We start from the raw sequence: 24,088 nt of genomic DNA, 5'->3' as shown, positions 1-24,088 counted from the left end.
GAGCAGCAGTAACAGAGGCAGCAATCACACACATTTTCTTCAGGAAATGTTAATTCTAATGTTTCCTACTGTCAACCAACCCTAGCTGACTTTGTCTCTCTTACTCTGCGCTGCTTGCCACAGAATTGTAAATCACAGCGCACTCTGCTGGATAAACGTTGTAGTGAAAACAATATATTATCACAAGCTTTTTTTCTTCATCATATACCAGAAAAAAAACTGCTTTTATATCGGATGATACATAAACAGATACCGATACCAGACGAATATGAGTGCAATAAGCAGGGATGGGAGAATTTAGTCAGTAACCTAATCAAAGGCTACGTTCACAGTGTGCTGGGACGGAGGGAGCAGAATTTGTCCTCTCAGCCACCTGATACAGAAACCAGAGTTTGTAGCAGATTCCACATTTTTGAAAGTGTTTCTATATGGATGTAAACACTTACTGAATGAAAAGTGTATTAAGTATAAAAGCTCCTGTGAGGGTTTGATAAAGTACCATGGAGACAAAGAGGTGGACAGCAGCAGCACTTTAATGGCTTCTTTATGTAGAAACAGCACTTAGGAAGGCAGCGAAGGGCAGTCAGACTGTCCTGGTTCTATTTTATTGCCACTGCACACAATGTTTAATATGTAAACATCAGTATTAACTGTTCACTTCTATTTCTAGAGGATATAGTGCAAAGCAGGAACAGGAATATTTGGCTGTCTGGTTCTTTTTTTCTTTCCATCGGGACATTACATGCTGGTTACCTGTCCAAAAGTAAACCTCTGAGGAGCTGAAAGTGCACGTTAAAGAGCTCATAAACACCGTCTCACTGACCTCTAATACCTTCAACCACTGGAGGTCAGTGAAACACAGATTTAGAGCTTATGAAACATTATAATGTCTGTCGTCACAGAGTCGTTTGGTGGAAGAAGGTATTTTTGTTCTCTTACAGATGAAGTTGGATGATTCACAGTTGGAGAACAAAAGATCATCAGCAGCGGTGTTAGAAAATATCAGAAGAAGCCTGTGAACCTAAAAACTACAACTCCCAAGATGCATTTCACTAACAAACATCCCATCACAGAGCTTCAGATTCTGTTGTTCTCAGCTAACGACGTTCACGCTGTGTAGGAACCTGATGAAACGGTCTGATTCTGGATCAGTTGGAGATGAAATTAGTAACCATGGTGACGGGTATTCTGGCTTCTTCTCCATAGCAACCGCTGCTAAGACTCATGGATACTGTAGTAGTAGTTATAGGGTCTGTTTCCAAGTTGAAACGACTCAAAATATAAACCAAAAGTATCATTAAAGTTCCTAAGCCCCGCCCCTTTTCACTCTGTGCTCCAATAACATTTGAGCAAGCCTCGGTCAACTTCCTCCTTTCCTGTACTTAGATATGCTACATGCTAAGCTAATCTATGTTGGAAAGACAACCACATTTTGAAGATGGTTAAAAGATAAAATGCATATATATATATATATATATATATATATATTCACATCTTAAGTCTGTTAATGTTAGTAAAATACTAACAAACTAGATTTGTATATATATATATATATGCATTTTATCTTTTAACCATCTTCAAAATGTGGTTGTCTTTCCAACATAGATTAGCTTAGCATGTAGCATATCTAAGTACAGGAAAGGAGGAAGTTGAGGCTTGCTCAAATGTTATTGGAGCACAGAGCGAAAAGGGGCGGGGCTTAGGAACTTTGTATGAGGAGCGTCTGTATTGTCTTTTGTTATCCTCCACAGAAAGAATAAAATAACGATATTTTAAGTTTTAATTATTTCAACTTTTTTTTTGTCCGTTTTGTGGGCGGCTATAAATACTACAATACCCATGAGCCTCAGCTGCTGTTGCTATGGAGAAGGACACAATCAGAAGTATGAATCAGGATGTTAATGATTTTGTTGCAGTTGTGAACAAACCTCGTCGCCATGGTTACTGATTTCATCCAAAGCTGACCCACAATCGGTCATAAAATCAGCTTTCAATTGGATGTTTGTTAGTGAAATGCATCCTGGGAGTTGTAGTTCGGTTTCTTTCGTTCAGTTCTTGTGTCCACAGGCTTTTGACTCTTTATCACAGAATCAGATATTTTCTCACACAGTTGTTAATCTTTAGTTCAACAGGAGAGTTTCAATGTAGATTTTTACTTTGTGAATTGAATTAAATTCTGTGGTCATAAAACCTGGTTCCAGTTTTTACTTCAAAGTTACAAAAACGTTGATTATAAAGATGCACTGTCTGCTTTTGTTACAGAGCCATACAGCGGAGTTTTAAACCATCTACAGACGTCTGAGTGCATCTTTAAATTGTACAAAAGGCACATTATCTCGCTTTAATATCGGCCGACAGAAACACTAAAGTGACTGTTTGTCAGTAACATGAGCTTCTTTTGACGTTTACTTTTGGACACTTCCTCCTCCTCCTCTTCCTCCTCACTGGCCCTGGCCCTGGCCCTGGCCCGGCAGCGCCCCCAGCAGGCCGTTGGCTGTGGTGAAGAGGTTGATGGGTGACGTTCCGTCTGTGATGAGGGTGGACTTCAGCCCCAGAGCCTGGAGCATTTTCACCTGGAGGACAGACGGACAGTTAAAGTCTGAAAATGTGACAAAACTCTTTAAAAGGTTAAATATGAGATTTAAAACAGTTTTATTCTGTTTCTGTTCACTTTGAATGAAGTTACAACGTTAGGAGTCTGGTGGAGAGTGATATTACGGCTCTACTGTAACATCCAGTTCGTATATAGAAAGTTTAAATAAAGTTATTTCAGTGTTGTCGGTACAGTACCTGCAGCTCGGGTCCGGCTCTGGCGATCTCCTTCAGCGTGTCGCTGCCCAGACTCTGCACCAGCTGACTGAAGCGCTCGCTCTCGATATGAGCCAGATGTTTCTGCTTCTCCACCTCCAGATTGTCCATCTGCTTCTTATAGTTCAGCTCCTGCTCGCGAGCCTTTGCCAGGCGTTGGAGCTCCGCCTCCTGCACGCACGCACAAAGTCTGGGTTTAACAAATCACCTGAAAGTGTCTTTCGTTTCGCTTTGCTACGTGTAGTGAGTTTAATGTTGGCGACGTACCGCCTCGATCCTCTGAGCTTCAGCCTTCAGTTTGGCCTCGTTGACCGCCGCCTCTCCCTGAATACGAGCAGCCTCCGCCCGAGACTGAGCCTCAGCCTTGGCGGCTCCGGTGCTCTCCACCGCAGCGCTGAAACACACAGAGGCTGTTAGCGGGAGGACTGAGGACGTTCTTCCATATATAATAAAACGTGAGGCTGTCTGGTGCTTTTACCTGAGCGCCTCCAGCTCCAGCAGCTCCTTCCTGGCTCTCTCAGCCTGGGCCTGGTCGGTGATCCTCTGCCTCTCCAGCTTTCCCCGGGCCTCCTGCTCCAGACGCTCCGCCTCGTGGCTGCACACAGAAAACCTCATTCAGTCAGTCTTTCACAAGTAAAAGGAACAATTGAAGGATTTTTGGGGGAAATTCGCTTCCAAAAAACTCCACAACTGATCTACATCTCGTTAGCTAACAAGCTAGTCACCGATAAAAACTGTTGTTTAGAGTTGTTGCTCAGGAGCTAGAAGCTAACGCTAAGATTACAGTACTAATAACTGAGTTAGCTCCTAATTCTTGTTAGTTGAGGATTAATCTCTTTGTCCAGCCTACGCTTTTAGTTTTGTAGTTCCTGCTCACTTTACGAGGATAGCAGTAATAGCGGTATTTTACAGTAATGTGTTTGTGGGGCAGAATATATGGAAGCAATATTACAGTCAGTGCTTTACAGGAGGAAACGACCTGCGCGTCATAAATAAAAAGTCATTTCAGTTTGTTGAATATTTCATCGATCATATTTGTGATGATCTCTGTGGTGTGTGTGTATTTTATCGGACCGTGCGGTGGCCTCCTGGGAGTTGGTGGTAATCTCGATGGCGAGCTGGACGCTCTTCTGCAGGGCGTCTCGTGTGCGCTGGTCGACGGGCTCCACGGACTGGATGTCCACGCTGCTGATCACCAGGTTGTTCTGGCTGAAGCGAAGGCTGGGACGAACCGCCAGCTTCTCATCGAAGCCGAACACGGCCGAGCAGATGATCCGGTTCGAGTTCTACAAACGAAACCCATTTTAGATTGATGAATTATTGTAATATTTAATGTATTAGATTATTAAATACTTCCTCCACCACTAGTTAACACAAACGCTCCTTTTACAATATAAAACTGAAAGATTCGAACCTTGTGGAAATCGTCGAACTGCACGGAGGCGACGGCTCCTCTGACCCGCGAGGCGATGGCTTTACAGGCGTCTCCGACAAAGTCCGGGACTGAGAACAGAGCTGCTGCCTCGGCGCGGTCGGCTGGAGACTTCATATCAAAGTGCCTGAAGAGAAATAAACAGGAGAGGAAGAGGGATCAACTGTAATGTGGTATACTGACCGGTGCTTCTCTTTAACCTTCAACAACTAGTTTAACATTAGTTTTAGACTCAAACTTGTACAAAAAAATGAAATGAATCAGACTTAGAGGACTGAACTCTCTATGTTTAGAGGTCTCTCCACACCTGAACCTGCAGCTGTTTTATGAGTAACATCACTGAGTTCTTTAACGAGCCTTTATTGAACAGAACCTGACCACAGCCGTTCTCAGTTACCAGTTGTAGGAGAGCTGCAGCTGCAGGCGGGCATGGTCCGCCGTCTCGATGGTGATGATGTCGGTGAAGAAGTCCGGTCCCAGCAGGAGGCAGACGGCCTTGATCACGTTGGCCCTCTTCGGTTTGTCTCCGGACAGCGACAGCACGGTGAACTGCTCGTCGGGTCCCAGCATCACCATCTCTGGTCCGAACACCACCCTGAACACAGAACCACACCGTCAGACAGTTCCTTCCCCCTGCGCAGACCTCCATCGGGACAGGAAGACCCACCTGGCCTTCTTCTCCCTGTAGTCGTAGACCTGGACGGCAGCGTTGTGAGGCACCCTGTAGGAGACCACCTTGGTCTTGTCCCTCGGCCCGGCCCCCTCGGTCGCGGTGCGGTCCGAGCGGTCGGCCAGCGGGTCCAGACGAGAAGCCAGCAGGGCCTCGACGTTACGTGGAAGCTCCTTCTGCCACAGCTCCTCGTCCTGAGTCAGCATGTAGGTGTGACCGATCACCGCTCGCACCTGAGAGGCAGAGAGACGCAGAGAGGTTGATCGTATGCTAAAGGCCACACCCACTTTCACCAATCAATACAGCGCCCAGCTTCTGGTTTCCTTTAGCACAGAGTTAGCTTAGCTTCACCAATCAATCAGATGTTAGTTTAATATTTCTAAGCCTCGTACCTTTCCAGTTTTGATGTCTCTGACGTAGATTCCCTCGTTCTCGTCCAGCGGGATGGCCTGACGTCTCAGCATCACCTCTACGGTGGCGGGGGGGACGTACTCGATGGGGCCGCGCAGCATCCAGCGGTCTCCGGGGCGACGGAGGACGCCGCTCCTCCGCGAGCGCTTTGCCCTCTCCTGCATCAGCTCCTCCTCTTCCGCCTCTTCCTCTTCCTCCTCACGCTGACAGAGAGAACGGGGGAGAGAGAGGTGGAGGAGGGAGAGAAGGGTTAACGTGGCGATGCATTGGAGGGGAGGAGGAGGAGAGGGAGGAGGAGAGGGAGGAGGAAGAGGGGGAGGAGGAGGAGGAGAGGGGACTGGAGAGGAGCACTGAGAGTAAAATGAATGTTTAAAACAGAAAAGTGGAAGAAATTTCAAGAAGAGGAGGAAAACGTAAAAGGATGGAGCGAGTGATAAAAGGAGGAAGAGAAGAAGAAGAGAGTCGGGGTATAATGGGTTAGCCAGGTTAGGAAGGGAAGATGGAGCAGTGGAGGACACAATCACCTCCTGAGGTGGTTTTAAACTGCATCTTAAACCTGCAGTCCCTCTAACAGCCAGCAGGGGGCGGCTGCAAAAGCGTTTAAGTAACAAAATATTCGGAGACTTTTATTGTGAAAAATGTATCATCGTAGCAGCGATCTCTTTTCATTCCATCCTGAGCTCTCTCGACCATCGTGGCGCTCTGTCTGTAAGGTTGAACCAACCTAACACAGGTGGAAAACGGCCACTAGTGTGTGTGAGCACGAGAACAGGAAGCTTATAAATAAACCAACAGCTCCACAGCGCTACTAGTGGTCAGAATCTCTGCTGGGAGCCTTTAATGTTTCTGCAGGGAGGTGAAACGATCAGAAGTATCAATATTTAAAGCTGATCGACTTCAGGAGCTTTAATATGTGTAGAAAGGACTCAATAAACCCGCCCACTCTGTATGATCGGGGTTATCAGTGAGGCGAGGCGAGGTGTGGTCCGAGCTGCAGAAGACTTTAAACCTTCAACCTCGAGACACACCTCCGTTTCCACAGCGAGCTGAAACGATCTGCAGTAAGAATTCGTCCAGACACACCTCAGTTTGAAGAACAAGTTTGCTTTAATAATCTGTTTTCTGTGACCGACCGGTTGCACAAGCTCAAACACACAATGTCTGTTATTTTACTCCCTTCATTCCTCTGAGCTCCGACGCCCACACTGAGAAACATTTCAGGTTAAACACCAACTGCAGAAAATATGTCCTATCAGGGCTTTGTACTATAGATATATTTATATAGATATATAATACACAGCGATCAGCACTAACACAGTGAGCACTGCTAGTAACACTGATTATCTGATTGGATCTCCTGTCGGGGGGGGTATATCAGGCAGACAGTTGATGTGTTAGAAGCAGGAAAAATGGGCAGCGTGAGGATCTGAGCCACTTTGACAAGAACCACAATGTGATGGACGACTGGGTCAGAACATCTCCAAACCCGGAGCTCTAGTGGGGGTTCCCGGTCTGCAGAGGTCAGTATCTATTAAAAGTGGTCCAAGGAAGGAACAGAACCCGAGACAGGGTCATGGTGGGCTGAGGCTCATTGATGCAGGTGGGGAGTGAAGGCTGGCCTGTGTGGTCCGAGTTAATGCTGGTTCTCATAGAAATGGGTCAGAACTCACAGTGCAGAGCGGACTGTTGGTCTGGGACCAGTCAGGGAGTCCAGTGCTCACAGTGTTACTGCTGATCGGTGTAAATATATACATGTGATAGTAAACAGAGCAAGAGAGTATTTTATCATCTACGTCGGTGAATTAGTTTTATAGTGTTTTAGGTTAAATCACTGGTTTTGTAAATGGACTCTGGTGGGTTGTAGCGCTCATTGTTTTGGTCTGAGATGTTGGTGCTGTAGTGCGACATCCAGCCGCAGTGAGTTTTGTATATAAAACCTTTGAAAGCAGGACTTGTAACTCTATCTCTACACTGTAGTGATACTACTTTTCCCGCCACATTCCAGCAGCAGACCGTTCTGCCTCCTCACCTCCTCGGTGTCGTTGAAGGCCTCCACAGCTCTCAGCACCAGACCCTCCTCCTCCGACAGCACGTACACGTCCTGGATGCCCTGTTCAAGGTGCTCACCCGGCTGCAGGAAAAATGAGCGCTCGCCCTGACGGAGACAAAGAGTCCAAAAGAAAAGGGAAGTTAGTTCAGTTAAAGGAGATTTCAGTGAAAGAAGCTGGAGGACGGACAGTTCTCCTCACCTTCACCACCCTCTTCTGCCCCAGCTGAGGTTTCCCGTCGGATCCGACCGGGTCCAGGATCACACAGTACTGCCTGCTGCTCAGAGTGGTCACATCCACCACCCCGACCACCTCCTCCGACACAGAGGGGATGTGGGCCTCCCTGTCGGCCATGGTGACGAGCCACTCCTCGCCCGTACGCCGGTCCCGCCCGCCGGCGTCCTTAAAGGCCCGCACGGCGCGGACATGAAGCGCTTTCTGAGGACGACAAGGGAAACGTTTAGAGCCGATGTGCCTGATGTAAGACGGCCTCATTGAATGTATCATCACCAAATGAGTCCTAATGATGATAAAACTGTTCCTGTGATAGAAAACTAGAGGTTCAAATGAAATTACACCAATTACAGTGTCCTCGAGGATTCTGGTTGTAATCATTCAGGTGTTGGTGTAATGATGAATGATGTAATGCAATAGTTCCCAATCTTTATTCTTAAGGGACTCAACAGTCAACCTTTGACTTAAGTAACATATTTTATGGATATTTCATATATTCAGTAGGATTTAGATAAATTTTGAGCAGATTAATTCCTGTAAATATTGATCAGAGATTAGTTTTAATAATATTTCTAAAAATATATACACATATATGTACACACAGGACGAGGCTGTTTACAGAGAGAAGTTCTGTCAGTGTTCTGTGTGCCTATATCTAGGGGTGGGCGATATGGGCAAAAATAATATCTCATATTTTTGGGATTTTGGCGATAACGATAATCGTGTATCCTTTAAAATGTGATTAGATTGTCTGAGCTGGACTTGTGTCCACCAAACGCATTTCAGCGTTGGAGCGCTCAAAACTCTTTTCCGAGCGCCCACCGGTGTTAAAAGTTGAACAGATTTCAACTTGAAGCGCTCTGAGCGCTGCGCTAAAAAACCGTCCCTGCTCTTTTACCGCTGAGGCGCTTAGCGCTCTGACGCTGAAGCCCATAGGACCCCGTCTCGGCACTAAATCATCTGAAGACCGGTGCTCGGGACTGGGGTGTTGTTTTTCTCTACCATCAGCGCTGCTAAACTGTTGCAAGGAGGTGCTGCGGGTCCGTGATCGCTGTGATCACGTGGCATGTGGTGTGACTGAATCCTGCCATGCTGTGGGCGCTGCTGCACTGTGTATTAATGGATGTGGGGTTTCCGGGCGTTTCATTGTTTTTGTCGAGTAATTTAAATACTCGATAATGGAAATTTGCCATCGTCAAACAACAATGACGTATTATGCAAACGATATACGCCCACCTCTACCTATATCTCAGCATTTTGTTCATTTCTGTGAATAAAACTAAATAAAATAGTTTAACTTACACTAATTGGAATCAAGAAGGCCTCCTTACCTCCTGTCAACCTTTAGCGACCCCTAGTGGGGGTCCCGACCCTCAGGTTTTCTACATATGTGACCTCTGCGTAGTTCCTATAAAGCCTAACGTTAGCTTTTTACTGCTAATGATCACATTTATGCTTCACAACTCGTAAAGTTAATTACGTTAATGTTAAGACTTAATTTGTGAAGATTATCACGAGTAAAGCGTCATAAACCTTGGTTCCCACACAGAGTTTATTTTCTACAACGATTCCAAACTCACCTTGTCAGTCAGGACGAAAGCATTCACAATGTCGATGACCTCCTCGTGAGCTCCTGGAAGGTACGCTCCCACCTTCCTGACCAGCCACTCCTCACCTGATTAAACCCAGAAGTAACAGTTCAGATTAATTCCAATTTATTACTCAACAAATATAAATCTAATAATTAATATGATCAGATAGGATTCCAGCTTCCTCTGAGTTTTATTCTGTTTCTGTCCACTTTGAAGTGTTTAAGGTAAAATTACTGTTTTTTTAAATGGAGTCTGGTTTTACTTCTAACCGTATTTCTACACCAGTATCTGATTTCCAGGTTTTCCAGGACAGGTGGGAACCGAGGCGTGTTACCTGTGACCCTGCGGACGCCTCCTCTGTCCACTCCCTCCTTACGAGCTCTCAGTCTAATGGCCTGGTTCTCTCTGATCACCGTGGCCTTGATGGTCTCCAGCACCGCCACCTCCTTCCTGGGGATGTACGTCCCTGCAACAACACCCATTCTCATGAGATACACCAGAACTGATTCACTTTCAGATGTATTAAAGAGAGTTTCCTCTACTGATAATCCGTTCCTGCATTTTTAGATGTTTTAGTGATAATAAAAACCAACCTGGTCCTTCAAACAGCCACTCGTCTCCAGCGACTCTCTTCTCTCCTCCCTGCTCGTCGAAGTCCAGCAGAGCCTGCAGACGCAGCGCCGTGTCCGGATACACGATCTGCAGCGGAGTCACGTCCTGGAACACAAATCCTGCTCGTTAATACCCAACAACAGCGAATGACGAAGTGTCCTGACGTCAGACTGTGGATAAACGAGAGGGTCACAGACCTGCTGGATCTCCTCCCCGGGGTACAGGGGGAACGGGTCCTGGGTCAGACGGATCTCCAGGTCGGCGTGGCGGAGCTTGGCCTGACCCGACTGGTCGAAGAGGACCTGCTTATCATCGTCGCGGGTCACCGGGTTCAAGATCACGCAGTAGTGGCGCGGCGGCACCATGACCATACGGACGGGTGCAAACAGAACCCTGAGGAAGAGTAAAGACCGGATTTAAAGGCCTGTTACTTTAATGGACACCAAATAAATCAATAATCAATTAACAATAAACAGGTAAATATATTGTGTGAATGTCCCTTTATTACTTTAAAAAGGTTCAGATGTGTTCAGTACACAGCTGGAGTCAGGACGTTAGCCTAGCTTAGCATAAAGACTGGCAGCAGGGGGAAACAGCTAGCCTGGCTCTAGTTCACCAGTACCTCAGTACCGTCATCATACTAGCATGTTAATGCTGTATCTAAACACGCTAATGCTAAGAGTAACAAGCTTAAAGTCAAATATGTTAACGAGATCTAGAAGAACTAAACTTTCCGCTTTTATATCTAGAGCTGGATAAATCATCAATATCAGTAAATATCTGAGGATTTTAATTAGAATTGGAGTCCGGCAGGTTGTGGGACATTTTTTCATTGCTAAATATTTTAATCAGTATTGATTAAGAAGCTGTTATCGTGAATACTCTTACACTATTTTAAGGCGAAATTATCAATTATCAAATAATAATAATTTACATATTTACTGACATACAATTAAAATAAGTTGCAGCCCGACATTTTCCCTGAATTAAATTAATAAAATGTACAGATTGCAACACGCTCTCACATCAGTCAACCTGTACTTTGAGTTAACAGTGTCTCCGAGGCTGAGGACAGCAAATGTACTCGACCAATCAATGATGAAATCAATACTGCGTCACATGATTTGCTTACAGTGGTGTCTTTTAAAAACCCCTCAGTCAACAAGATCTGCCCGAGGGAAACCATCAGCGAGCTGCTGCTGAATGAAATCAGTGTGCGACTGCAGGAGATAACGGATGATAACTGATCCAGGTCACTCAGAAACTCAAGAAACAAACACTTTCTGTCCCTGAGTGTCACACGTTGGGATTTTCAGGTTATAGAGCGAATGAGTTAATGAAGTCAGTAGGTTTTTACTTTAAAATACAGTTTGTGGTTAAAACAAGCCGAAGATATTTTCATATTTTGTTCTACGGCATAAAACCTGTGAGTGTTGAAGCTTTTACGAGTTGTAACCATGTTGAGTTATTTTACATAACTTTTTACAGTTTAAAAACAGACTGTGGTTGTTATAATGTGTGTGTGTGTTATTGTGGTATTTTCTTATAGACGCTGCAGGAGTGACCTGGACGTGAGTAAGCATTTCAGCTAACAAAGTTTATCACCATTAAAATATGATTTTTAATATTTAATATAAAATATACACAGTTCATATATTTCCTTAGTGTGATCAGTTGTACGGACGGTTGCAGACGGTTCAAGCTTCCAAACAATAATAATATTTAAATTGTATTCAAACTAAATGTTACCGTTCATTGTCCTGGCGGATGTACGTGAGCGGTCCGATCTCCACCCGGGCGATGTTGGTGTTCTGGTCCAACACGTGGATGTAGTGGTGGGGCGGGATCCGGATGATGGAGGCCTCCACCAGCCCTTCGACCTCCGGGCCGCGGTTTCCTCCTTTCTTAGACATGATCTGAACTGAATACTGCAGAGAGACCGACAGCGAGGTCAGAAACTAAAAGATATACGAGACTTCTTAAAAGAAAAGAATTAAAACAGTCGAGAAAACTCAGAATTTAAACTTTAAACTTTCTTCACTAAATGTTTCACTTTAAGTTTCGAAATAAACTAAAGTGATTTTATTCTCACTGGAACAAGAACGGATCCGAATTGATACCATTATTGATTCTGCTGATCAGTCTGATTAGTATTTTCTCCTCTTATTGATTCCTGATCAGTTGTCTGTGTTAAAGAGTCGTTCTCCGCTGTTTTATTATCTGTTTATATTGTTTTATATAGCAGGTTGGAAATGTGCCGACCGATAGACTGGTTGTTGATTCACATCCATACAGGAAGTTGCCTTCAATTTCTAATAAATTATACAAAATAATCACAACTATTTTTATAATTTTCCACAAAAATGCAGAAAAACATCCCAGTTTTTATAAAAGCTGCTGTGAAAGGGGACAGTTTCTGCCCGAAATGGAAAAACAAAAGAGTTTTACACTGAAAAAAGATTTAAATTGTTACTGCAAATGTTTATCGGATCTAAATATCTGTTATTGGATTCCTTGATTACTAATAATCAGTATCTGTATCAGCATATGAACACATCCGTCGATCCCTACGTCGAATATTTCAATGCTCCGAAGGAATGAAGCTCAAAGTTGAAACATGACTCAGAGAAAAAGTGCTGAGCGTTAAAAGCACAAAGGAACAAAAGGAGCCGTGTTTTACTCTGAAAGGTCGTATGAAGTTGCGAGCTGCTGCTGGGAGATAAATGAGTTTCTGTGAGATGTAAACTGGCTGTTAAACATCAGCAATGAACGCAGACACGCCTGCTACACAAAGTACAAAGTCTACAGTCTGTCACTGTCAGTAGCCGGTATACTATATAAACATATACTCGAGTATCTAGACACTTTACTGGAGTCGTTCTTTATGTCTCACACAGAAATATTATCAGACAGAACGTGTTTTATTATTAGAAACTAAACTACCCAACAGTTTATACAAGCACTAATCAATACGATTAGCAGTTTGATGGTTCACTGTAAAACAAATTAATTAAATATTATTAATGAAAAGAGTTCTTTTATCAATGTTAAAGGAATTAAACACATATAAAAAATGTATTGTTGAAGCAACTCAGTTGTTTTGAGTGAACTTAACTCATTTTGACTTTGGTTTTATTTCAGTTTATTAATCTTAATTATCCCAAATATGCATCCAAATAATTCATAATACAGAAAACTATTCGGCTATAACTTTGATAATGAATTAATTATAAGGTTTGTATCATACTTCAGCTGTTTGTGATGTAATCATTTGATTTAGTGGAAGAAAACTGAGTAAATTTAATATTTATATAAAGAAAATTAATTTAAGTGACTTTATTTTAGATACTTTCTGTATAATATGAGTTTAACTTCAATTAACTGAAAGAAATTAACTTAATTTACTGAAGTGAACTCAACAATAAATACTTGAGTTACTTCATTCAGTCACTTAAACATAAAACTAGTAAATATAAAACATTCATACGCAGCATTTCTCTCAACTTATTTTAAATGTTTTATTTATCTTATCTGAATAACTTTAATACTTTTTTATTCTTTATTCAAATGTTACCAGAAACAAACTGAAAACTTTAAAAACTGCACATTTAAGTTCACTGAAACCTGTTTTAACAATCTGTTTTTAATTCACGTTGAACCTCACTGCTTCACCGCGTCATCAAACTGTTGATGTGCTGCAGATAAACTTTAATAAATAAATAAATAATGTAGATCTGCTGCTCACAGACACTGTAATGTGGAAACCGTACACATTATAGGCTGAAGCAGTTTAAATATGGGTCCAACTCAACCACAGAAAATGGAAACTGTGATGAAGGAGGAAGATGAGGCCTCTTCATCGCTGCTGGTCTGAGCTTCACAAACAACAAACCTGGCACTTAATTAGCTGAAGCACTTCCTGGTTTTTCTAGACCTGGACGCCCTGACAACCTCTTGTGTTTCAGGAGAGAACCTGACACCAAACTCCCTTTACAAGTCTTCTACATTTAATCTCCCCTCCTCTGTTGGGGCTGTGCTCACACCTCGCAGTGCATTAAGATTATTATTAAAGGGATGAAAAGGAAGCTGCGATGATTTCGGCAGACATTATTAAACACCAGGAAGTCTAGTTTCAGCATATGCTGTAAAGTCACTGCCCTGCACTGACTGACGCTGTTAGCACAATAAAACTGTTGTTAAAGCTGTTTCTTTGTTCAGATAAAGAGCATAATGCATGCCGATTGAGAGTTCAGCTCATATTCAATCAGAAAAACATTTTAATATCCATCATATCGTGCACAGGTATCCGCTGATTAGTGCGGAAGTTTTAAATTGAGAGATTTCCAGGTGGAGTTCTTACCTCGTCCTCGTGAGGCTGTGGAGCGGTGGGCGGGAGGCAGGCAGCTCACACTGGGTCGGTCCAGACTCACACTGGGTCGGTCCAGACTCACACTGGGTCGGTCACTGGTGAACTCAGCGTCCAACAGCACCAACATCCAAACAGCTGCAGAGGAGGTGCAGGGGGGGGGGCGTTCACTGATCCCGGAAAACAGCTCACGTGGTTTACCGACTGCAGGCTGCGTCAGACGCACGTCACAGTCAGGTGGTGTAAATGTATACTTTAATTAATCTATTATAGCTCCTTTATCGATCTATAGGCAGTGAGTGATGTAATCCTTTATTTACGTTTAACGTGCTGGGATGACGTAGGGAATACCGCCTCTGACGTGTGATGCAGAGAGAATGACGACATGGTGCTGGTTACCTGTGTCCGGAGTAAAACCGCACAAATGGAACAATGGATGAGGAAAATAAACTGAATTCACTTTATTCACTAAACTGTGTTGGTCACCTGATTATGGAAGCCCAATGCTGCCAACAGGCTCCATAACTTCGTCACTATGAAGCTTTTCTGAAAGAGAAAGCATCATCTGTTAAAGCAATTTATCTTTGTAATATAATTCATAACTAATATTAGAATTAATAAAAGGGTTAAAAAAAACATCACTAGACTACGAGATTAACATGAACTCCCTGTAAAACAAACTCAGAATTTAAAGGCAAAGACTGGAAGAGATGAAAGGTTTGTTTCAGTTTCTATGTGTTTTAATTTCTTTACATAAAGGGAGAAAACTCCTGTTCAGAGATTATGTGACAATGTTTTAAAGAAATAACAAACAGATTTGATATCAACGGTCAATAACAAGAACTCTAATACACAATTTAAAGGGAACTGTCTTCATTAAATGTTTAAAGTCAAACTTAATCTGAAATAAACTCCCAACAATAATCTGTTGTTGAGATTCTTCTTAAATCTTTCAGAAACAAAAAGTTCTGAATTTAAAAAATGTAAAAATTTGTTTCTAAAACTTAAAGATTCATGTTTTTCTAAAGAAAAGTTTAAAAAAATAAGTTGAGAAAACTAATTTCAAAGCAACTGTCTACATCAATACCTTATATTCAAACTCGTTTTAGTTTTTAAATAAACTGATAATAATGATTATTTACTTTGTATCATGAAAAACATAAATCTTTAAGTTTCAAGCACAAAAACTTTGAATCTCAAAAATTGTTCAGAAAACTCAATAAAGTAAAAAAACTGTTAATAATTTAATATTTTCAATTGCAGCTATTTAATTTAAAAACAACCAAATAATGAAAATTCATTTATTCATTGTGATTTTTTATTTAAGTTTTTCTAAAGAAGAAAAGTGAATTATCTCAACAACAGATTATTATTATTATTATTATTATTATCCAAAACATTTTATCATTGTTTATTTCAGAAATAAACAAATAAAAATGTTTTGCATCGTAAACAACTTCAACCAATGGTTGATTTGTCAGTTTATGGTAAACCTAGCAACATTAAGCTAATTTGATTAAAGTTGACTATTTGCTATGAAATAAAAACTTTTGATCATTTATTTTTGTCAATATGAAACATTTAATGTTATTCCATCATAAATATGTTGAAATAGTTTCCTAAGTTTGGAGTTTTTCTCACTTTGAGATGTTTTCAAAGTAGATAAATATCCAGAAATGTTAGTACTGGTGGTACGACTACTTCCACACATGCTGGTATACAAATATTACTACAATTGTAAGAGAATGTGGTTTTTAATACCTTTATTTTTTTTTATTTCTCTTTTTTACTAGATGGATGCTAAAACAGACTCTTAAACCCACACACTCTTCTGGCCCTTGTACCAGAAAATCCTCAAGACTCTGATGATGATCTGAGTGAGGTTGATGACCAAATAGATGATCCTGATTATAGATGAATTACAACAACTTTGGACATTGACCACTGCACTGTGACAAGCGAGGGCGATGCAACCTCTGTCCAAAGGGTGTGTCAAGATGGAAATGCCAGAAATGCAATGTTTTCCTGTGTTTGAACACAAACCAGGAATGCTTTGTAGCATACCACCAGAAATAAAATGGATCTAATGCTCCAAAAGCATGTGTGCTGTTGCACCACCACACAGTGGAGCTGTTGTGATGAAAATGTTAGAAATGTAATGTTTGTGTTTTTATGTGTTTTGCAAAGTTATGCTGTGTTTGCATTTTTAAATACTGCATAGTATGCCACCAGAAATGTGGATCGATGGATTATTTGCAGAAGTGCAATTCTTTTCCTGTATATTGCAATATTTTGTTAAAGTGAAAATGTTTTGTGGCATATTACCACAAATAAAGTGGGTCTAATGTCTAAAAACGTGTTTTTGTTGTGTATTTCTTCATCAATTAGCATTATATTTGATTTTTTCCCGTTTTTGCTTTTTTTATGAATTTCGGTACTTCAACCATGAAACGACACCTCGACCATTTGGTAGAGGGCAATATTTTAAAAACTATGGGGTCAGTTAAAAAATTGGTGGTTATTATTGACTCAAATGAACAAGAAATGCAAAAGAAACATTTTTCCAAAGCTTGTTTATTGGTGGGGTTGTTAAAGGGTTAAAGTTCAAGTTTCACTTAAAACTAAAACATTTAGTGACGTTTCCTTTAGAACTTTGAGTTTTATCAGCTGTAAAATATCTCATAAATCACTTCACATCCAGATATTAAAGACAAAAAGCACAAACACTTCTCCTTTTACCAAATGTTTTTCATTTAATTATGACAAAGTAAATGCATATATTATACAGAAATACATAGAAGAATGTTTTAATTTCTTTTTAATGCTGCGTTTTATTTCCTCCGGCGCTGCGAGGACGAGCCGACGTGTTCGGGTCAGGAGGGAGTTTTCCTGAGAGCGTCTCATTCACACAGAGCGAGGTCATGCTAAATATGGATCCAACATTAATCAATACAATAAACAGGAAGAGTTCAGGGTTAAAGGAAATGTTTGTGAAAATATCTGAGGAACATTTGTACAAAGACTTTGGTTGAATATCTGCTCCTGTATATAGCTCTAGTGTACAATATACATATTTAGATAACTCTAATTTAAATACTAATTTGGCTAACACGAATATCAAAAAATAATATGTATATCGCCGACACTGTCTTCCACTGTACACTGAGCTGAACATGCTTCCCTTTGTATCTCTGAGCACTTTTACAGCTTCATAAACACTTTGAACAACACGAACACGTCGACGCCGAGCCGAGTGGAAGACTGACTACACGTGGTTAAGATCACTTGGTATAAAATAGATTTTTTTTGTTTTTAAATATTACAAAAAGGTAAAATTTGAAATGGTCAGACACGATGAATAGAGAGCCGAGTCCAGGTTCTGTTCCACCAGGAAGAAAAATCACATTTATGACACAACAACTGAAAATCAGCCTCAAAACATAACTGTGGTTCTCTGTTTGTATTTTAACTTCAGTTTATAATGATATAATAACACAATAACTGCTGCCTGTGGACTGATTTCGGCTGGCTGTGTCTTGGCGTTGCATTGTGGGTCTGGCGTCGGTTGCTTCGTGGTGTTGGCTGATGGGTGATTTGTAAACGGCGAGCTAGTTAGTAGCATGGAGCTAACGGTCCAAATAAAACATAGGAACATTGCAGATAGTAACGTTATTCTAAATATGATTGTCAGTTATTTTACAGCGTTCAGTGTTTGTCACTGTTGGCTGACGCCCAGGATGCAGTTCACTGAACGACCACTGGTGGCGCTGTTAGCAACAGTTTAATGACAATTACATACAAAACTTTTAAATATTATTTTAAGGACATTTTGAATACTAGAATACTTTGTAATTTGAACAGCTACTAAGAGTTTCAGAGGTTTGTAATACTGATATCATAAACTTATCTGATCTGTGACTTCCTGGATTGTATTTCACTGTCTCACATTTACCTGAAACAAAACGACCACAACACATTTAGTTTAATACGGGAGGACAACACGAAAACTGCTGGAAGTTGACACTTCTTACAGGCAACATAATTAATATTTAAATGTACTTTTAGATATTAAATAAGTGTTAAATCCAGGAACAGATTGAGTTACAGACAGTTAGTGGAACGGATGCTGGACAGGAAGTGAGGTCAGGACTCGGCTCTGTATAATGTCAAAAAGATAAAACTTCATGTTACAATATTAGTCTATAACAAGAATCATAATAATCTGTGGGCTGATAATAAACCGCTGGTCCAACTTCTTCTTTGTTTGGTTCATGTTTGATAGGATACGACAACACGGCCGTTAAAAAGGTTTAAAAAAGGGGCCGTTCATCCGCTCAGTAACCAGACGTCTGTTAGAAATGTGAGCGAAGGACCTCGTGGAGGAAGCACAGCGGAGGTTAAGTGCTGGTGTTCAGGCTGAGAAACCAGACGAGTGTTTTTGCTCCTCCGACTGCGTCCGTTGTGAAGTTCAGAGCAGAGGGGTGAGGACAAACACCCTGTTTCCCCCTTTTGTCTGTCTCTGTTTTCACTTCCTGAGGTTGAGGGTGAATATTCTGTCTATTCAAAAAGTCTTCAGTCCAACATGGCGTCCAGCTGGTCGGCCAGGTCGTCAAACATGTTGCCGATGTCGTCCAGAATTGTCCCTGCGGACTTCACCGTGTTCGGCCCGCTGGTGGAAAAACAGGAAAATACATGTTAATACAACATTACTTTCTTTTTTAAATTATTATTATTTTGGCCTTTATTTGACAGAGATAGCTGGAGAGAGACAGGAAAGGGGGGCAGAGAGAGAGAGAGGGGACAACATGCAGCAAAGGGCCGCAGGTCAGACTCGAACCCAGGCCGCTGTGTATATGGGTAGCCAGCTCTACCGACTGAGCTAACCGAGTCCCATCAATACAACATTACTGAGAGAACGTGAATATTACGCAGCGAAAAAGTGACGAATCACTAGAAACAAGGTCGAGTTTTCTGAGATTTCGTGAATAGTTTGTGAAGAGTTGCTGGTCTACCACTGCCTTGATCGGTTGTACCAAAGATTATTAAAGAGATAAAGTACAAACTCAGTCTCGGGAATATCTTTTACGTCCAAACCGAGAGCGTAAGCTGTGATGAAGGGTCGTAACAAAGGTTGAGAACCGTCGGTTTATCTGAGGAACCTAAAGATTTGTCCAGATGTGACACCAGTGGAAAGGACGTTCTTCCTCGGAGAACAAAGAATAATCACAATAACTGTAACCTACCAACAGTTTTTAAGATATTTAGTTTTGAAATAAACTGTTGGACGGACATCAGCATCTTTAAACCCCGACTAAGCAGGTCAACATGATGAAACACCAAACAACTGAGGAACGTAAAGACTTAACAAGGTCTAACCTGTCTGAGTTGTCCTCCAGATTCAGTTTTCTCTCGACGGCCATCAGAGCTGCTTCCAGAGATGTGCTGGTATGATCCAGTCTCTGCTGAACCACCTCAGTCCCGCAGGATGACTCAGGGATGAGACCCGGACCCACCACACACACATGAGGCATCGCCGCTGTCAGTGAGGGACTCTGAGGGGCCGGAGGGGCCGGAGCTGGAGCTGGAGCCAGGGGCCAATGAGCGGGAGAGGACGGAGAGCTGAAGGCCACACTCTGAACCCCGCTGACGGTCACAGACGGAGAGGAAGGTCCAGCTGCTGAAGAGACAACAGCAGGTAAGATACCAACAAGTCTAAGTCAAATAATAATAATCCATTAAGTACCAAGTCAATTCCAACAAGTCCCAAGGCAAGACCAACAAGTACATAGTCAAGAGTAACAAGTCCCAAATCAAGAAGCTACAAGTTCCATGTCAAGGGTTAGGGAACGTGGTCAAGTCCACAGAGTCAAGTATGTAGTACTTGACGAAGTTCCCTCTCAAAACCAAAAAGTCCCAAATTAAGTCCAAAGTCAAACCACACAGGTCCCACATCAAGAGCTCAAAAGATAAAAGTCCAAAAATCAAGTCCTGAGAGCAACAAGTCCCAAATCAAGAAGCTACAAGCCCCAAAAGCAATATGTCCAACGCCAAGAAGAACAAGTCAAAATCAAGACCAAAGTTTCAATGTTTGATGGACATTAAATGGAAATTGTTGTTCACTGAAAAGCCCTTAATTATTTGAATTGGATACTGTTCAGACTTTGGTTCAGGTGAGGTGGAGGTTCAGCCAGAACAAGTGAGAATTTTCTTACTAAATTGTCTTCAAATACACATCAAGACTACTGTTAGTATCTCACCTTGTGCTGCCAGCAGACTGTGGCGGACAGGTTTTGGGGCAACGGCAGGAGGTTTTGGAGAGAGGGGAGGTTTGATGGGAGATCCTGTTGCGGGACTGGCTGGCCTCTCCAAACTGGCCTCACTGATCCTCAGACTGACCTCCTGGCTCTGGGATGGTGGTCTGCTGCTGCCGGACTCTGACTCAGCTGCTCCCTCTCTGCTGGGGGAGCCTCCTCCCTGCTCCCTGTCTTTAGGTTTGTGCCGGCGCTTCACCGTGTCCGATTCCTTCAGGTTAAACTCGGGCACCTCCAGGTTCTTGGCTGCTGGTTTCTCTGGAGGCTCCAGCACAGCCTCGGCCCTAGGTGGCCCCGGAGCTTTGGGTCTCTGTTTGATGGTCAAGTTGCCCTCCTCGGCGAAGGGGATACACTCACTGGAGCTGTTCTGAGGGGATGAGGAACCCTCCAGCCCACGACCTTTTGATTCTTCTTCCTCAGAGTCAGACTTCACTCCTCGATCTGGTTCAGTGCTGCTGCTGGTCTGGGTGGGAATGTACTCACTTTGCACCCTCCTCCTCACCCCAGCAGCCTCTCGGGGTTCCTGCCCTGCAGGGTTGAGGGAGGGGGGAGGCAGCTCCTGCTGAATGAGATCTGGTTTAGGCCCTGGTGGGTTCTTCATCTCTGTCCTGCCTTCTAAAGAGGCTGCGATGCTCCTCACGCTCACTGGACTGTCTGTGACCGCCCCGCCAGCAGACGACGTTGTGCTGCTGTCGCTCAACTCCCCACTGGTGGTGCTGCTCACTGAGCTCAGCCTCTTTGGAGGAGGAGGAGGGGGACCTTTTTTCCGGGCACGCACTGCGAAGGACTGACTGCGTCCCACATTGCCGTTCTTTTCTGGACTCAACTGTAATCGAGCCAGCTGGCTGCGACCAGGTTTGCGGGTCAGGGTTGCATATGACGACAGGTTTCCAGAAGGAAACGCCGAATCGTCGTCGTCCTCATCGGGCTCTCCATCCGACAGAGCGTAGCGGGTCATGCTCTGGGCGCGCTTCTTGGGCGGCGTCAGGGTCATGGAGTGGCCCTCAAGCCTGGACGATGAGCTCAGGTCTGTGGAGCCACACTGAGAATGCAGGTAGCTGAAACCCTTCAATGCTGGGGAGCCATGAGGTGAGGGACCGCGAGATCCAGACAGTTTGGGCTTGGCTGGGATTGCCGGGTACTTAAACACGGTTGCCGTGCCCAGAGGCACCTGCTTGGGCAGCGGCTGCTGCTGTAGAGGCCTCTGGTCCCAGCCCTCTGGGAGGTTCCTCTCCTTGGCGGGGCTGCCATCCAGACTCTCCTGAGACCAGCTGTGGGGGGTGATGGAAGCCGTGGGGGGCTCCTGGGAGCGTCCAGAGCCTCTGGATCGGGTGTCGATGCTCTCCTGGCTCTGGGACATTCCCACAGCGTTCTTGATGGCGAAGCCTTCCTCGCAGCCTCCGTAGTGGCTGGACATGGCCGTCTGCAGCTCAGCGCTCAGTTCGCTGTCCTGGAAGGTCAGCATCTTTGGGGTGTGAGGAGAAGAGCATTCACCTGTTGTGTCAGGCGGCTCAATGGTGACCAGGTGCAGGGCTCCGGGGCCTTTGCGACGCAGCGTTCCTTGGCCTGATTCGGCCTGAAGGATCGCCCTCTGGATGTCACACAGCTTCTTCACTGCCAGCATCAGCTTCTTCTGGTGTCCTGGAAGGAAGATTCAACCATAATACCAACATTAAAAACACTGGTCCAACAGTTAGACTGCCAGAATGTGAACATACAGTGAGTTCTCACCCAGCTTGGTGATGCCGATCTCCTGCAGGTCTTCCCACGTGAGGTCTTTGACAATGCTGATGGAGTCGTAGCCGTTTTCTGAGAGTTTTTTGTGGTACTGCGGGAGGCCGATGGCACTGAGCCACTCACCCAGATCGGACTGTGGGAAAGAGCAGATCACTCAGATCAGTTGGTATCAGAGTTTTGAGGTCAGCGCGTTCAGTTGTAAACTGTTGGGAGTCTTACTGGGATGTACTCGGGCAACCACTCAGGGATATTCAGGTTGTTGATCTCGATGGAGATTTTCTTCCGGTGGCCTGGTTTGGTCACTCCGATGGCAGTCAGATCCTGCAGACAGTCAGCACATTACTCTTGATATAAGACGGGTTTTACACAGTGGTTTACAGAAACAGCTAAATTAACTGTAAAACCTCAAGAAAAAAATGTCTCATTATTACTAATGAGGGGGAGAATAATTCAGGGGCTCCACTTGACTTTTACAGGTTAGTGTTTAAACCACAACTAGCTAGCTAGTTTATTAGCTGACACGTGAGCTAATCAGAATTTGTTCCGATCTAGAGTCAGTGTTTGGTTTGTCCGTCTGGGCTGAGCTGTAGAAACGTGGCGGACTCCACCAGAAGAGGACCAAACACATCGATTCTTATATTCAGGTGATTAAACACTAATGAAAACATACTTATGAATATTATATTATATTTCTGACTATAGAGCCTCCTCAGTGTTACCCACTGGACCAAATCCAGCAGTGTTTACCTCAGGAGTCATCCTGCTGATGGTTGGTACATCGTAACCAGCACTGATGAAGTTCCCAGTATACTGCTCCAGCTGGAACTCACTCAGCCACTGGTAGATGGCCTCGGCATCCTACAACACATAGTACAAACACACTGGGGATGAAACTCTGCTGCTCAGTTAAAAATGTGACAGGAAATTATAAAATAACCTTTCTTTGGGACTGAATTATTTGTAGTTTGTTTGTAGTGGTGACAGAAATGTTTTTGAGGAGTTCTGGACATTTTTTTACCAGCTAAATGTTTCTATTGGCAGTTAAGGCAGAGTGGAGGTCATGTGGCTCAAGTTCTACCTATTAGGCAACTTTCTGGCGTTTTACAATTACATATATGTTTATATTTGACATCATAATCTGTATATATTGTGATTATATATTGTGATCCATTCTGTGGTTCTTCCTCTTCAGGTCTCCATGGTGGAGTACATCTCACTCTGTGACACTTGGAGTAGTTTGAACGTTATAATCTTTATGTATCAGAAATTGTGTCATCAATGTATAAAATGTGATTTTGTTGCTTTGTTCTGTACTTTGTATTTCCTGTCTGTGCGTCCTCTGTGGTTTCTTCCATTTTTATCCACATTAAAAGGTTTTTTAGAAGAGTTTTTACCTGAATTGAGACTCTGAGGACAGAAGATGGATTTTGGCTGTGTAAATAAAATTTTATTTGACTTTGAAGTAAAAAGCGAAAGATTAATAAAAACAGAAGTCAGTATAAAGACAGATGTGTACCTTCCCCTCCAGCAGCTGCTGAGGACGAACAAACTGCTGGGAGAAACTCTGCTCAGCGGGTCTCTGCACCGTCACCGCCTGCCTCCGAGGAGTCCCACCTGCAGGGACGTCACAACACACCTCAGCAGGTGAACTCGAAACCAGCTTACAGATTGTAAATGTTCCCTCAACAGGTAAAGGGATTTAGTTCAGCTACAAGAGTTTAAAAGAGAGTTGCAGATAACCAGAAACAGATGTGATGGTATAAATAAATAAATAAAGATGTAATAATAAAGATTTCTGTTGTTTCTGTTGTGATTCAACAGGAGATTAAATGAAAGGAGAAAATAAAGGAAATTGAACAAACACAAT

The 24,088-nt window shown here is 43.1% G+C and overlaps 2 protein-coding genes and 1 long non-coding RNA gene across 9 annotated transcripts in view; 1 reads left to right on the top strand and 2 right to left on the bottom strand.

Moving 5' to 3' along the window:
* Positions 1-515: 515 nt before the first annotated feature.
* mvp (major vault protein) lies at positions 516-14,298 on the bottom strand. The gene is made up of 17 exons (XM_051387833.1): positions 14,168-14,298; positions 11,557-11,735; positions 10,005-10,200; positions 9,789-9,912; positions 9,530-9,661; positions 9,184-9,278; positions 7,571-7,807; positions 7,351-7,476; positions 5,303-5,524; positions 4,908-5,143; positions 4,638-4,835; positions 4,223-4,367; positions 3,883-4,094; positions 3,287-3,403; positions 3,076-3,202; positions 2,791-2,979; positions 516-2,573 (listed from the first exon to the last, which is right to left on the bottom strand). The coding sequence occupies exons 2-17, from the start codon at positions 11,718-11,720 to the stop codon at positions 2,442-2,444; spliced, it is 2,652 nt and encodes an 883-aa protein (XP_051243793.1). The 5' UTR covers positions 11,721-11,735; positions 14,168-14,298; the 3' UTR covers positions 516-2,441.
* LOC127356241 (uncharacterized) lies at positions 11,072-16,528 on the top strand. The gene is made up of 3 exons (XR_007881955.1): positions 11,072-11,233; positions 11,357-11,378; positions 15,967-16,528. It is a non-coding gene; the product is annotated as an uncharacterized LOC127356241 (long non-coding RNA).
* Positions 16,529-16,900: 372 nt separating this feature from the next.
* LOC127356407 (caskin-2) overlaps positions 16,901-24,088 on the bottom strand; it is a 54,980-nt gene continuing 47,792 nt past the window's right edge. For 5 of the 7 annotated variants that reach the window (XM_051388106.1, XM_051388108.1, XM_051388110.1 and 2 more), the window contains 7 exons: positions 23,738-23,835; positions 22,969-23,079; positions 22,441-22,542; positions 22,216-22,354; positions 20,431-22,125; positions 19,550-19,850; positions 16,901-18,842 (listed from right to left, as the gene is read on the bottom strand). In XM_051388106.1, the coding sequence (XP_051244066.1) occupies positions 18,746-18,842; positions 19,550-19,850; positions 20,431-22,125; positions 22,216-22,354; positions 22,441-22,542; positions 22,969-23,079; positions 23,738-23,835 (2,543 nt within the window). In that variant the 3' untranslated portion in view covers positions 16,901-18,745. The remainder of the gene's footprint in view (positions 18,843-19,549; positions 19,851-20,430; positions 22,126-22,215; positions 22,355-22,440; positions 22,543-22,968; positions 23,080-23,737; positions 23,836-24,088) is intronic. The other 2 variants (XM_051388107.1, XM_051388109.1) reach the window with 1 other exon arrangement.

Source organism: Dicentrarchus labrax, unplaced genomic scaffold (genome assembly GCF_905237075.1).
Source record: "Dicentrarchus labrax unplaced genomic scaffold, dlabrax2021, whole genome shotgun sequence".
NCBI classification, from domain to species: domain Eukaryota; kingdom Metazoa; phylum Chordata; class Actinopteri; family Moronidae; genus Dicentrarchus; species Dicentrarchus labrax.
The sequence above is the reverse complement of the archived record's forward strand: the minus strand, read 5'-3'. Positions and strand labels throughout refer to the sequence as shown.